The sequence below is a fragment of the Aythya ferina genome (genome assembly GCF_964211825.1).
Source record: "Aythya ferina genome assembly, chromosome: 3".
In the NCBI taxonomy this organism is placed as follows: domain Eukaryota; kingdom Metazoa; phylum Chordata; class Aves; order Anseriformes; family Anatidae; genus Aythya; species Aythya ferina.
This window is the reverse complement of record NC_140298.1, coordinates 84727705-84741673: the sequence shown is the minus strand read 5'-3', so window position 1 is coordinate 84741673 and position 13969 is coordinate 84727705. Positions and strand designations below refer to the sequence as shown.

At 44.3% G+C, this 13969-nt stretch overlaps 1 protein-coding gene across 1 annotated transcript; it reads left to right on the top strand.

Moving 5' to 3' along the window:
* The first annotated feature begins 3152 nt into the window (after nucleotides 1–3152).
* Nucleotides 3153–13549, top strand: LOC311433459 (p53 apoptosis effector related to PMP-22-like). Its single transcript, XM_084512609.1, has 3 exons — nucleotides 3153–3489; nucleotides 10401–10544; nucleotides 11185–13549. Exons 1-3 carry the CDS (start codon nucleotides 3279–3281, stop codon nucleotides 11418–11420), a joined length of 591 nt encoding a protein of 196 aa, XP_084368735.1. The 5' UTR covers nucleotides 3153–3278; the 3' UTR covers nucleotides 11421–13549.
* Nucleotides 13550–13969: the final 420 nt, after the last annotated feature.

Sequence of the window (13969 nt, the reverse complement as noted above, 5' to 3'; positions counted from 1 at the left end):
TTGGTGGGCTCAGTGTGATGTGACACAGCGGGGCCAGGCTGCACTCAGCACCCAGTGGGAGTCTCATCGTGACCCTCTGGACACCACTGCAGGGCCATATGCTGTCTTGGGGAGCCAATTAATGCTACTAATAAACCTGGCAACCAGCTCTACATGCATTTCTGAATCGGGGAAACTCTCTAACTTCTGACCTTGTAACAAAGCGGGCAGTTTCCTGAGCAGTGCATTCCTGCTCTATTTCTCACAAAATGGATGAAATTTAACCTTGCTTCTCTTCCAGCTGTAGAGAACAGCTCTTATTTTTTGTACTAAAGAAAAAAACTTCTGTACCTGCTTCTGAGTGCTGCTGATAGTGAGCTGCCTGAAAATCACCTGTCAGCACTGAACAAATACAGTTCTGCTATAGTTACAAAAAAACCTAGTTCTGCCTTTCTCCTCTATGCAAACATTATGTGTTGAAGAATTATGCACGCTGGTAGATTAAGTAAAATTTATTTACAGCTCTATTTGGAATGAACAGTGAGCATGGATGTCAGGAACGGACGAGGAAGACTATTTTGGTTGCTGTGTGCTGCCAATGATGCAGTTGGATTTGAGAAGGACCAAGTTGTGGTAATCAGGGCTTCAAGAACAATACACAGGTAGTTATGATTTGAATTGGTATTGTATAGAAACAGTGGTAGGAACTGAAGGGTGAATGAGGAGTTATGAACAAAAAGTACAAAGGTGACAAAAGTACAAAAGAACAAAAGTGGTTTTGTGCATATATATGTACACAAATGCACACATTATATGTACATATATACATATGTGCATGTTAATCAACCTTCATGTACATATGTATGCATATATGCATATGTTTATCTATGTATGTGTATGTATGTATGTATATTAAACAGTAAATTGATCCCTTGTCACAATTCAAGTTAGTATGCAGGTACAAGCAGGCCATTACATTTTTCCAGATAGGTGACTCAAAGACAGATTGGATTTTAACACTAGCCCTTCATTATTGTGCCAGACAATATGAACTTGACAGCAAAAGTCCTTGAGACAGTGAAGCAGTAAGTGGTCCTTCAACAGTATTCAGAAATGGAAATTCTTAAAACCATCAACTTAAAAATAACCTTCTTCAGTTTTCAGCAAAACAATAGCTCATAGCTATACCCTTTTATTTGTACACTTTGGAAAGCCACATGCTGTGCAACAAATATGCAAATAATCTTTAAAGCTACTTTTAAATATAAATTATGTACTTTAATTATCATTGACAGAATTAATACTTCTCACTGTCTGATTTTTCTCTCACATTGTTTTAACAAGTACATACAAGTACATACCTTTTAGGTATGCATAGTTCTTTTTGGATTTTTCTGGTAGGAACTTTGAAGAAAATGCTGAGGGGGTTGGTGAAACTTCTTATGGTTTGAGCTAACCTGCTTGAGATTTTTGCAGCTTCCCTATGGTGATATCATCTAGTTGTTTTGTTTCCAGCATCACAATACACTCCCTGGCATTTGCCAGAAATCAATACTCATATGAGGTTCACCAGCCCTCCCCACAAGACAACTCCTCTGAGTATCTTCTGAGGAATTGACATGGGTCACAGTTTGAGCATGTTTGACATGACCATAACAAAATTTGATGCAGTGCAATAAGACCTTAGCGCTCTGCATCTTCCTTGAAAGCCATGTAATCCACCCTACCCAGTAATCTTTTTCAGCCCTTCAGACCTCAAATATTTGCTGTCCTACTGACCTCTTTGCTGAAGCCTTGAAGCTGCTCTAAGGCTCAACCAAATGTATGTGAGTTATGTGCCAAAAACACATGCATCCTGAATCCCCTGTTTGGCACCTGTCTGCTCATATGACAAGAGTTTGCATTGGAGCTGGGCAATGGGATAACATGATGAGATGTGTGTAGATATTACTGTGGAGAAATGTTTCTCCCATGATCAAAATATTGAGTCTGCATTTATGTCATGTGGTGCGGAAACCTTTGTTTTGGTCACCTCTGGGGTGCATTTCCAGAATAGGACGGGGAAATATCAGGGCATAGGGCACAGGAGTCCTGAGTACGGCTCGCAGACTGTGTCTGGCACAGCCTGGTTGAAAGTCAAAGCACAATTGCAATCAAGCACTTGTTAGATGGCCATTAGGAATCAGGCATTTATTTAATGCTAAGTTTAATGCCAGACAAGTGTTGTTAGCTATGATGAGCTGTTTCCTTGTCAATAATGTCATGTTCCTATCCTCAAATAACACCTCTCTTTCTTCTTCTCATTTGCATTAAAATTGTCCAAAAACTGGGCAAGGAACTGACTACTTGAACTGTTAAGCAACATACTGTATGTGTTCAGTACCTAAAATGGCTAACACTATTAGTATTATTAACATTAGGTAACGATGATCTGTCTTTATCCAGTGAACAGAGAGGAGAAAAATGAGTTTAACTACCTGGAGAGAGGACAGGGCTTGTGAAATACAGCAAGAACCTGAAGCTGTGGCTATTTACGGCTACCAAGAAGACACATGCAGAGGTGGTGAGAAAGATAGAGAGACAGCCTTTTGGGAGGGTCTGCTGGGTGTAATGTAGGGGTATCAAGCAGAGGTCAGGTATAAGGTAAGTGACCCACCATGTAACACTGACAGCAGTCAAAACAAAAGTCAAAACAAGGCTTACATATAGTGGGAACCTGAAAAGCAGAATCTGTTTTTGAACATGTCCCTGGCCAAAATGCAGCACTACACATTTTAGGACACCAATTCAGATCAGGCATATTGATGTGCCCTGACTCTAGAGCCATCTGAGGTGTCCATCCAAGTGGTTCAAGTGCCTCGTGAGAGTCTTGGCTTTCCCTGTGCCCTGGTGAAAGGCCAGCAGGACACAGGACTGTGCCACTGACCATGACCAAAAAGTGGGGTTGGACATGGGAGGGAAGCAGATAGCAAGGAGTTAAGTGCGGGACAGGGAGCGTAGAGGACGGTGGTTTGCTCCTCACTGCACCGAGGGAGCAGGGGCAGGGTGAGGAGCAGGACCCAGCCCTGCGTTCTCCTCTCTTCTCCTCTCCTCTCCATTCCTCCAGCTCCACAGGTTGCCGCCGCCACGCTTAGTCACAGGAATGTGGGTGGGACTCCCTCCTCCCCCGGCGCGCATTAAAACCCAGCTCAGACGGACAGACCGGCAGTCTCTCTTCTCAGAGGAGCGTCCCTACGACACCCCACCCTGCCCTACCGGCGAAGCTCGGGCTCTCCAGGTGCCCCCGACAGCCAGGCAGGATGGTGGTGTGCAGCCTCGCCTGCTGGAGGTGCCGGTGGCTCCTGCCCCTGCTGCTGGGCCTGGCCATCATCATGGGCATCATCGCGCTGGCGGGCAGGGGCTGGCTGGAGTCGGAGTCGGAGCCATACGTGCACCAAGCGTCGCTGTGGGAGAGCTGCACGCGGAGCGAGCAGGACATCAACTGGAGCTGTGAATCCCTCATGGACTATGGTAAGCGGGGGGCCCGCAAGGGGCCCTCCCCTGCATGGGACCTCTGCAGCCAGGCTCCCGGGGGAGCTTTGGCTGCAAAAAGTGTCGGTTCAGCAGATGTTAGCAAAACCCACGGTCCCAACACTTCCGTGGTGGTGCAGCTGCTCGCTGGGATGGGGTTTTCCAGGCAGAACCAGTACCAGAGCTTAAATGAGCAAAGAAACACAGGTCCTCAGACTGCTTCAGAGCAGGCTTTTCTGTCAGTAAGGAGACTTTTTTTTTTTTTTTTTCTCCTTAAGTTCTTTTATAATCAAAGTAAGGGAGCCAACTGGCCACGGGTTCGCTTTCTATCAGTTATTTGCAGGCTGCGGTGCCAGCAGCCTCGCCCTGCAGTAAGCAGCTCCCTCTCAGCCTTGCTGATCGAACGGAAAGGGAAGAAGTGTTTATGCAGGGCTTCCTGCGCACCTGGGCAGTAGCAAAGGTGCCTTTCCCTGCCTCCAGAGAGAGGACCTTAACCCTGCCTAGCTGAGGGATGGATGCCTCCCGACCTGCAGCTTGAAATGGCCCAGTATGGCTTTGCAGACAGAAAAAATACCATTTTCTGTACATACCTCTCCATTGCACTGGGACCTAAATCAGGGAATAATTGTGCCGCTGTTTTAACTTGCTTAGCTGCTTTTCTATCTGACATCGCACATTCTTACCACATACGGATTCTGTTTCCTGGGGACTTTCTTTCCCCCCCCCGCCTTTCTTTCTTTCTTTTCATAGCTGTGGTCTGATTACGTCTGCTTTTCTCTCAAACGAAGTATTTCTGGACAAATAAGCAGACCCGCCTTAAGATCCTGGAGGAGGGTACCTTGGGGACTGCAGCTGGAGAGCTGGAAGGGAGCATTGCAGCCTGCGCGAGTGCAGGCAGGGAGGCTTCCCTGCACAGATCCCCTGCCACCCGTGCACAGAAGGCTGCCGTTGCCACACTCGTGCCTCTGCTAAGTCCTGAATGTTTTGCAAAAGCACTGGCTTCATTTTAAGTCCAGGTAATGGCTGTACGTTTAACTGAAGGTGAAAGAAATCTGGCTGGTGTGATGAAAATACCCATCTCCCCCACTACCCAGAGCAGAAAAGCTTGTGCGGGAGTGTGGCTGAAATCTGCACTGCACGGAGAAGAACTGCTAGTGCAGAGGAGCTGCTGAGGTTTGCTTTCTCCAGCAGTGACCCTGCCTCACGTCCCCAAGTGCCGATGGGTGTGTGCTTCGCTTCAGTCCTGAGCGTTCCGGGGCAAAGTGACTTTCTGCAGTTTTCTCTAGTTAGCAGGAGAATAGTATCCTTGACTTTGCTTATTTAACCTTAAGCCAAAGCTTATTTATATCCCTGGCTTATTGAGACCAATTTGACTTTGCCTCTACTGTAATTTTGAGGAAATCAATGCCACTGTCTTCTCAAACACTATTTACATCTGGAGACAGGATGTAACATATGAGTTCAGGTTTGATTTATTTTGTTTCCTTTTTTCGATGCTAATGCAATTAGGCTCAAAGTAGGTGAGGGCATTTACAAAGGAAAAAATGCCTAGCAGGCGTTTACAGCACTGCTGCAGGAAAATAAAAGCAAATTAATTGAGATGCATAACTTGTGTTTTGCATATGATAACTACTGTACTCTAACTAGCCTGCTAACTCTCCTGATGAGAAGAAGACTTCAGAGTGAATCTCCATTAGTAGAAAACTGCATTAGACATTCTCTTAATTGAGCTGTGGCATGTATGCTAAAAAGAGAAAGAGAAAAAGCAGTTCGGTCACTTGTTTTAAATGGGGAAAAGGAGGCAGGAACAGACAAACAAAGTTTTGCAAATAGGAATGTCTCCTAAACTGAACAGCTTCTTAATGCATATTTACAGTCCGCATAAGAGGGAAGAAGTGGCAAGGGAAAAGAAGAGTAAAGTATCATTCAGCAGGGAGGTGGGGAAGGGATTTTGATTTAAGCTCTGTACTGGTTTGCATCTGGGAAGTACCTGCCTGGCAGCATCTGTGTATTTATCAATATGTTGCAATGCGTGGCTGCCGTACTGCACATAATATGACTCAAGATGACTTAGTTTGGGCCATGGCAGGATAAAACTGTTGACTGTGTGTTTGAAACATATCAGCAAGCCATCAGATATGACGAGGATTGTTGGCAGCGTGGATACTTGGAGAGGGTGTTTGCCTGTGTCTTTACAGTGATGAGCCTGTAAGGTCAGGAACAGTAATTGTGGGTGTAAACGTCCTCCCAGTCCTAAAAGCCTGTTCCCAGTGACTTTGGCTTGAATTGTCACTATAAAAGATGGGTGTGTTTGTGTGCAGTTAAGGTGATCCCGAGGTGGTGAGCTCTTTCATATTACTAACAGCTGGCTGGTGTTCATGAAGTATGCAATAGACAACTTAGAAAAATGGAGGCATTCACCTGGAGCCTTAACAAGTGCTGAAAGGGAAGAAAAAAAAAAAGGTGGGACTTAGAGGTAGGAGCCCAGCCTCTGTGAATCATGTTTCCCTGCCACTGTGCCCCTGTTGCCGGGGGACTGGACTTTGATACCACAGATTATTGGTGAAACAGCAAGCATGTACCAAACTTGGCTGAGGGGCCAGGCAAAAAAGGAACATTATGGGTACACTCATTGCACCCTCACCTCTTTTCAGGCATGGTTCTGTCTGATTTATGTTGCCAGGATGTGTTCCAGACAAACAAACTTAGAGTATCAGCTGGGTGAAGGCACTCGGAGAATGCTAATAGAAAAGAGATAGAAGTCAGCATGCCTGGCTACACCCAGAAGACGCGTCCTGAGACTCCCTGGTGAAAGATCCCAGCGAGCAGGACAGGCTTACTTCTGCTGTAAGCAACAGGGAGGCATTAGAAGCTGGAATCATGTGGGATTTTGCCTTTCCTGACTTCTGACTGGTGTCAAATGTCTGAAACCAGGCTTTTGTTTAAGTTCGGTAGCAAAACAATTGCTTTTTCTGGACTGCTAAAAACAAGGGAGAGCTGGGATCCCTAGCGTTAATTCCCAGCCAGCTCTCCTGGCAAGCCTGCAGTTCTGGGCTGCCCTGTGCTATCGGTGGGTGTGCACATACCTCTCCTTCAGCATGCATGTCGTCATGGAAATTCGCACATTATGTGAGCAAGAAAATATTACTCTCAGTGCTCTCGTTCTCTCAGTCCACTGTTGTTTTGTCAACAAAAGCATATTTTTTGGGGCATTCAGTGCTATGAGCTCTCAACGCCAAGCAAAAATTGTCACAGTGATTTATATACAGAAAACTGTTATAATTACAATGTAAAACTGCATCTCTTCTAAGCATGTCACAGTAAAAGCTTCCACCCTAATATTCTAGTTATTCACAAGCTGACAAACTAGCTTCTGGTTTTGTAAATAAGTGAACAAAGACAAGAAGGGCTTGTTACTTCAAATCTGTACTGGTCCATCTTCCTGCTAGACTATTTTCTCAGTCCTTTTATTTGTTTCTATAGGGAAATGTAGATGTAAATGTCCTACCCTGTAGAGCTTCCATCTCTTCCCTGTCGAGGCTGAGGCCCAGCCATATAAAATCAGGAAGTACAGCTAACACTAAGGCTCTTGTTTTATTTTTTTTTATTTTTTCCCTTTATTTCATCCTTTTACTGATGCTCACTATTAACTTTAAATATTCTGACCCCTCCTAGTTATTCACATGGCAATATTTGCAGCTTAGTTCTTTTGCATAGTCACCATTGATCAAGCTGAATAATAAAACTCTTAACCCTTCCCAATAATTATAGCCCTTCAGCTCCTGTACAGTTTTTTAATGTTCTGTAAACACCGCCTAATTGATAATAGATACTTTTCTGCCCATTAGATGCAAAGAGCTCAACTCTGCTTTGAGGCAAAGCTGACCTGGGGAATAGTAACACCTCAAACTGTGCCACTCTTCTGTTCTCCCATTCTTCTGTCCTCCTATTTATGCAGCCCCAAATTACTTTGGCATTATTGTTTGATTTCATAAACAGATGTCATATTTATGCCTGGGTTGAGTAAGAAATTGTCTCTCTGCCCAATGAAGGGACTTTCTATTTCTATGGAAAACAAATTCTGGTGAAATCTCTCGTGATTACAAGGCTCTTCTGAGCACAAACCAGCTGGACGTTGGGGCTGATCTGTCTTTCTCAGACTGCAAGCAGATCTCTGCAGCTTTTAGGAGAGCAAAACCAGTGGGAGACAAAATACACAAAATACACACCTCTCCCCCCAACAGCCCAGAGCCGCAGGACAGAGGCTGGGTGCCTGCAGAGCCAGGACAGCCTGTCTTAATAGGTGTGGGGATGATGAGGTTAATTTGGGGAGATTTCTCTTACACTGTGCATAGCAATACTTGGCTACTCTTGCTGTTTTCCCACCAGTGCTAATGTGGCCGTTCGATAGCTGTTATCTAGTCCTGCTGAGAGCAGATCCCATCCATCACCATGGCCAGCACCAATGGCTCAGTCTTATCAGCTCTTGTCAACATCATGCCGCTGATAACTGCTGCTGGAGAAGATAATCCAGCAGGAGAAGGAGGGAAGAGGCAGGCTCACCAACACTACACTTCACTCCATGTGAGCAGAAAAAATGTGGTGAATTACATAGTGGTGGTGCCTGCTACTGCCCTGTTTCTGAAGATGTACAGAAGCTGGGTTTGATATCAATCTTCCTGACTGGATATCTCCTACAGCGAAGTGTGTTGTCGCTCATTTTGCCAGAGATGAGCTAATAATTCACTGTGAGTGGAGCCAAGGCTGAGCTGTGTCAAAAATCTCTTTACCCTTGTAAACTAAGCACATAGGGTCTGGAAATAACGGAGATAGCACTGAGGGCTTTCCAGCCTGTATCTCTTGCAGGCTTGTTTGTGTTGCAGCAGACTTCAAGGTGTCTAGCCTGATGGTGTATTTGAGTTTGCAATCTATCCTGTATCAGGCAGATGCCAGGCTTGGCTTCCTGCACTGTGCTAGCATATGTAATACACCGTGGGGGAAGGTACTTTGGTAACTGAAAGTGTTTCTTGCTGTTGTCACTGTTTTTGTTAGGTTGGTTTTTATTTTTTTTCCCTTAATAGGGCAGATATTGATAAACAGCATTCCTCATTTGTTCAGTCTGAATCACTTTTCCTGGGCTGGCTCTGTGTAATGGCTAAATGCCCTTTAATATTCTTTATCCCTAAATAAATCCTGATGTGGAGACAATGCCCAATACCTGCATTAGGTACGTCAGAGAAGATTTTGAAGGAAAAGATGGTATCGGACCGGTGACATAGCTGTGATCTCCAAACACCAGTGGGGTGTACTCCTTCCCTCCTGCCCCTGCAGCACTCCGCTAGGCAAGGGGCATGAATCACACAGAGCTGCCTGCAGGAGGTGCGGAGGCTGAGGAGAGCTGGTTTAAAAACATTTCACTGTCTTGAGTCTTGTTCCTCACAATAGCTCCAAGAAAAGCCTTTTCTTTGCCCTCTCCGTGCCAACCTGACTGTCTTCAGGTGGTGGTGGTGTTGCATTCTCTGTCTCAAATTACTTTTTTCTTTTTATGTCACAGTAGAGCACAGAGGTAAAGGCAGGGGACTTTAACTCCTCAGGAAAATGTTCGCCGTCTCACTGTCTTTTCCTTAGATTTTACACAAACAAGGACTTGTTTGACAGAGGTTACGTAAAAAAAAAAGGTGTCTCCTTGTTTTTGTCACTCCAGGTGTGCTGGGACATGAAAGATTTTTTTTTGGAAAATATTCTGGCCCAGACCTCACTGCTCCCTTTAAACCTACGTTAGAGGGAGCTCGGGATCTGGCCCTGCGTGCATCTGAACGCATGCATGTCGAAACCCATGCTATGCAGACACAGAGAGCAAGCTGTGATGACAGCTCACTGAAACCCAAGCACTGGAGGTACGGTTTAGGCCATGTGGGTAGGTATCCTGCCTGCAGGCAGGAACACCTTTGCTGTTATTTGCATTGGACTCGCTCAAACTTCTGTCTAGTTTTTAAAGAGAATGAGGCCTGGCTGTAACGGGTGCCTTTTCAGAAGCCTGTGTCACTGTGAAATGGGAATTACCCTTGCCGTGCTGGTGCGTGGCAGGTGAGTTGTGAGCTTGGCTGGGATCAGGCCCCTCTCTCCCCCTCTGAGCCTCCCCAGCCTGCAGCTGCCTGATCTGTTGCTGAACCTGGGCATCTGTGTGGTGCCCGGTCCCACCAAACCTCAAAGTAATGACTCTTTCACTTTACCTCTGACTCTGTTATTTCTTCTCCACCCACAGGTTTTAGCTTTTTCTAAATATTTGTGGCTGTGAAGAGATACTTATCTTCGAAATTATTCTCTTCCTCTTCGTCATCTCTCAGCTTGGCTATCCCAAATCTATTTCTTTTTGGTCATGCTAATTTTACTTCACATCCATTATTCTTATTGGAAACAAGCAGACAGGAAGCCGTACGCTGACTGCATTTTTATTTCCCAGCAGCTGTGGCTGTGCTTGTGGTTGTACCTTCCTGTCCGCTCTCATACTGCCCCATGTGTGGAAGTGGTTTTGTATATTTGTATGTCAAACAGGGCTGATAATGATAAAGTACATTCTCAGAGGTATGTGCCCTATCTGCTCAGATGGCTGTGGGTCTCTTACAGATACTGACTTTGGAGATGTTATCTCCATTATCATGCTATAAGATATCCCTCTTTTAAGCAGGACAAATCAGTGGGCAGAGAGTTCAGCACTGCTTGTCCAGCGATGGTGCCTTGCTGCTCTGCAGCTGTGTGCTTTGGAGAAACCCAGGATTGCTTTGACACAGGGCACGCTTCTTACAGTAAAGCATTTCAACAAAGAAATGAGTAAAGGAAACAGAAGAGCTGCAGTGACCTACAGTTCGGTGCACTGCTGTGTGTGACACCTTTCTTCTTTTCTTTACTAGGATGGGGGAGAGCAGCAGCTGCCACGTACCTCGTTGGCTTTGTGATCCTGGTCATCTGCTTCGCCCTCGCAGTCATCGCGTTCTCTGTGGAAATACTCCGCTTCAACTTCGTGCGGGGAATTGGAGGCTTGCTCTTTGTTGTCGGTAAGGCTGGGTGCAAAGACAAGGCTGTCCTAGATGTAAAACGGACATCAGCAGAAAAGCATGCTAGATGGAGCCTTCCTCATGAAATAAGATGCCTTTGTCTGGTTTATGACTCATTTTCATGGGAAAAAAAGGGAAGTTTGACATATGCTGAGAGGATAATGATTAGGGAAGCTTCAGCAGCCTTTCTCGGTGATCGCTTTCCCAAAATTAGTGCATGGGAGCAAAACCCAGCTTTGGCCCTGCATGTCACATGCTAAGACTTCAGAGCCGAGAACACCAGGTGCTTCCCACCTTCCTGGGGAGAGAAGCAGCTGGGAGGCTGTGGTACAAGCTGGAGGTAACTGGCTCCACAAGGACCAGGGTGCCTGGCAGCAGGACAGGGCTGGTCTGGGCGTGCAGCTGAGTGCCTGAGCCAGGTGGCAATGTCAGCTGTAGCTGCTGCTGCCAGGTAAGTGGGGATCTGCCTCGACCACAAGTCAGGCACCTTTGCAAGAATGCAGGTGTGATCGCAGGGCTGGAGCTAATCCTTATATATCGGGGAGGGCAACGCGGTTATCTCCAGGTACCGTTGTTTAGTGGGAAAAGTAACAACATTCACTGTCATTTACTCTTGGTTTTCTTTTCTTTCTCTCCTCAGCTGCATTCCAGATCATAGGCTTGGTCATCTATCCAGTGAAATTCACAGAAGAAATCCCACTGATAGGAGATAATATGTTCAGCTGGGCCTATGGTTTTGGTTGGGCCAGCACTGTTGTTGTGATAGGTTGTGCTTTCTTTTTCTGCTGCCTCCCCAACTGGGAAGATGAAGTCCTGGGAAACATCAAGCCAACCTATTACTACTCCTCCCCAGAGAGAGCACCATACTTAAATTGAAAGATTAACTCCAACTACAATCAACCATCAGAGCAACATTACAGCACCTCTGCTGTGAATTTTGGTGCGATTAAAAGAGACTGAAAAAAAAACACACCTTATTTCTTCAGAGTATTTCTTACTAGCACTGGTAAAAAAATAGTAAAAACATTGGCATCTCTAAGCAAATAGCTTTTACCTAAAGTATTATTTATGTATTCTCATGTCAGTTCTGTTAGGTGGTTTACTTGCTCCTTTCCCTCCTAATTAATTGAGTCACCCTTATTTTATGCAAACATTTGCTTGCAAATAAAGACATAGGGTTTCAAGTCCAGAAAGGAGGGAGAGAGATTTTAAACAACCCACAAGAGGGACCTGCAAAATATTTTTTTTTAATTATTTTTTCATCTCTAACAAAATTGTCTTATATAAAACTAGGAAAAAAATGCAACCCTTCTAAAGAATGCTTTTTCTTCCACCAAAGTCAGTCCTAAAGAAGGAACTTTACTGAATCTATTACAGTCACATGCTGCCTAAGAATCTCTTCTCATTCCTGTTACTGGACTTTATTGACTATTAACTGTATGAACTAAGGGGAAAATACAAATATTTTTTTCCTCCATCTGTTGCAGTTGGATGGAGATTTTCTCTAAAGCATGGAGCTAGTGTGTGTAATGGTGGCTAGTGTAACACTTATTGGTGTTTTTGTGGCCACTGCAGTGCTTGTGATGGAGGCACATATAATTAAATATTAATTGTCACAGAGAGAACCGATAAATCTTCAGATGTTAAAGCGTGTACATTTTTACATGATATTTGACAGATGCTGATTTAGAAAATGCTTTTCAGAAGAAACACACACTGTTCTTTATGTCTGCCCTTTAAAAACTGCAGTATTTTAATTATCAGACATGCTTTGGAGGGAAATCTTAGCATAAGGTGTTGAAAACCTCCAAAAGTTTCTAAAACACACTGTAGGTACTCCAGGGATTGGTAAGCTTGGGAATGTTTTGTGAGTCACTAGGGATAGCAGGTATACATAGGAAAGCAGTCTGTGAACAATATGTACATGCAAATTTCATATGGACACGTCTCAGGGAGTAACCTGCTGGGCTCCCAGCTTGTCTTTCTGGAGCTGGCGACTGTTTTCCAGTGAGACAGAGCTGCGTCTGTGTCTGTCATGGACCAAAGCAGCTTACAGCGCATTTAGTTAAGGTCTATTATCTTTGTCAGGGATTTCTTCAGCTGGGGAAGAAAGACTGCTTTCCCCTTATCATGAACCCAGCACTCAGGAGATGGCAAATGTCTATGTATTCATGCACATGTACAACACAGAGCTACAATGCATTAATCAGTATCCTGTGAAACGAAAGGGGTGTAGATCTAAGCTTTTTCAGTGCCTGATGTATCTTGTATTATATGTTGTATATCATTCTGTTTTGTAAAACCTCTTCTAATTGGGTAATTCTGTATTTTGGGTGTGTTCCTGTTTTGGAAATGCCAGGTGATGTCTTAACACCCCTCGCAGGCCTATATTTTATAATTTTACAGAGTATAAACATCTGCAGACTTCAGAACGGTGTTACAAGCTCAGTCAGTCATGGCATATACAATCAACTGTGTTTCTTATTCTTGCTGAAGAAGACAACTCGTGACAAATGTGTCTTTAAGAACACACTTTTTTTTTTTTTCTGTACAGTACTGGTGGGGGTGGGGGTATACTGTGTAGACATATCTGCATTTTGAGTAACATTAGTACGTTTCTAGTGAATTCAATACACAGAAGAGAATCTCAAGTCTGGAAAATCCTTGCACAGCAAAAGCTGGGAAGGAGAAAAGACATAAGAAAATGAACACCCTTCCTAATGAAAGGGAGGATGGTATGGTAATAGGGTTTAGCATAACTTAAGTCTTTTGTATGTTTTTTATAAGCACTGTCATAACTTGTCAAAAAAAGCACAAATGTAAAATAAACGTGGTTCTGAATATACTGGGTAGGTGGAAGCATAAGCAGCATGTTACACAATTAAGATGTCTGGGAGAAAGCTGTTGCAAATTGTCATTAATTACTCTCAAGTGATACTAATGTATGTGGCACTCCTTTCAAATGTGGTGGCTTAATTAAAATTTTTAATTGATAGTTGTAGAAACTTGGTGTCATTTGTGTTTCATGGATTCGATTCATAAACTCAAGAAAATAGCCATTCTTTTCCTCTCTTAATGTGAGCATCAGTATCTGTGAACTGTTGGGTTCATAAAATGAAGTCGAAGACCTCATCTATCCAGGAGGCACCAACTGCATTTTCTAGTCCAATAAGCTTGAGTATACACTGTGAAACACATCTGCCTGCTTTGATCAGAAGCACTGGGCACTGCAAACTCTTGGCTAAGCCAAAACCTCCTAAATGCATCACGACTTCAGGAGGAACCCCAAACATTGTAAGTACATTGTGGTCTACAGGAGGTCTCAGATGTGGGAAATGTGTTCTTTGTAACCAAAACTGCCAAATAACTTCCCTATACTGATCAAGCACCTTCAGTACGGAGACAAAGATGAAGTACTCACCTGG

Bases quoted from the DNA above. Each gene is read 5' to 3' on its own strand.
- LOC311433459 (XM_084512609.1), top strand. From the start codon at position 3,279: ATGGTGGTGTGCAGCCTCGCCTGCTGGAGGTGCCGGTGGCTCCTGCCC. The intron at 3,490-10,400 runs GTAAGCGGGGGG...TTTCTTTACTAG, and splicing joins TGAATCCCTCATGGACTATG to GATGGGGGAGAGCAGCAGCT. The intron at 10,545-11,184 runs GTAAGGCTGGGT...TTCTCTCCTCAG, and splicing joins AGGCTTGCTCTTTGTTGTCG to CTGCATTCCAGATCATAGGC.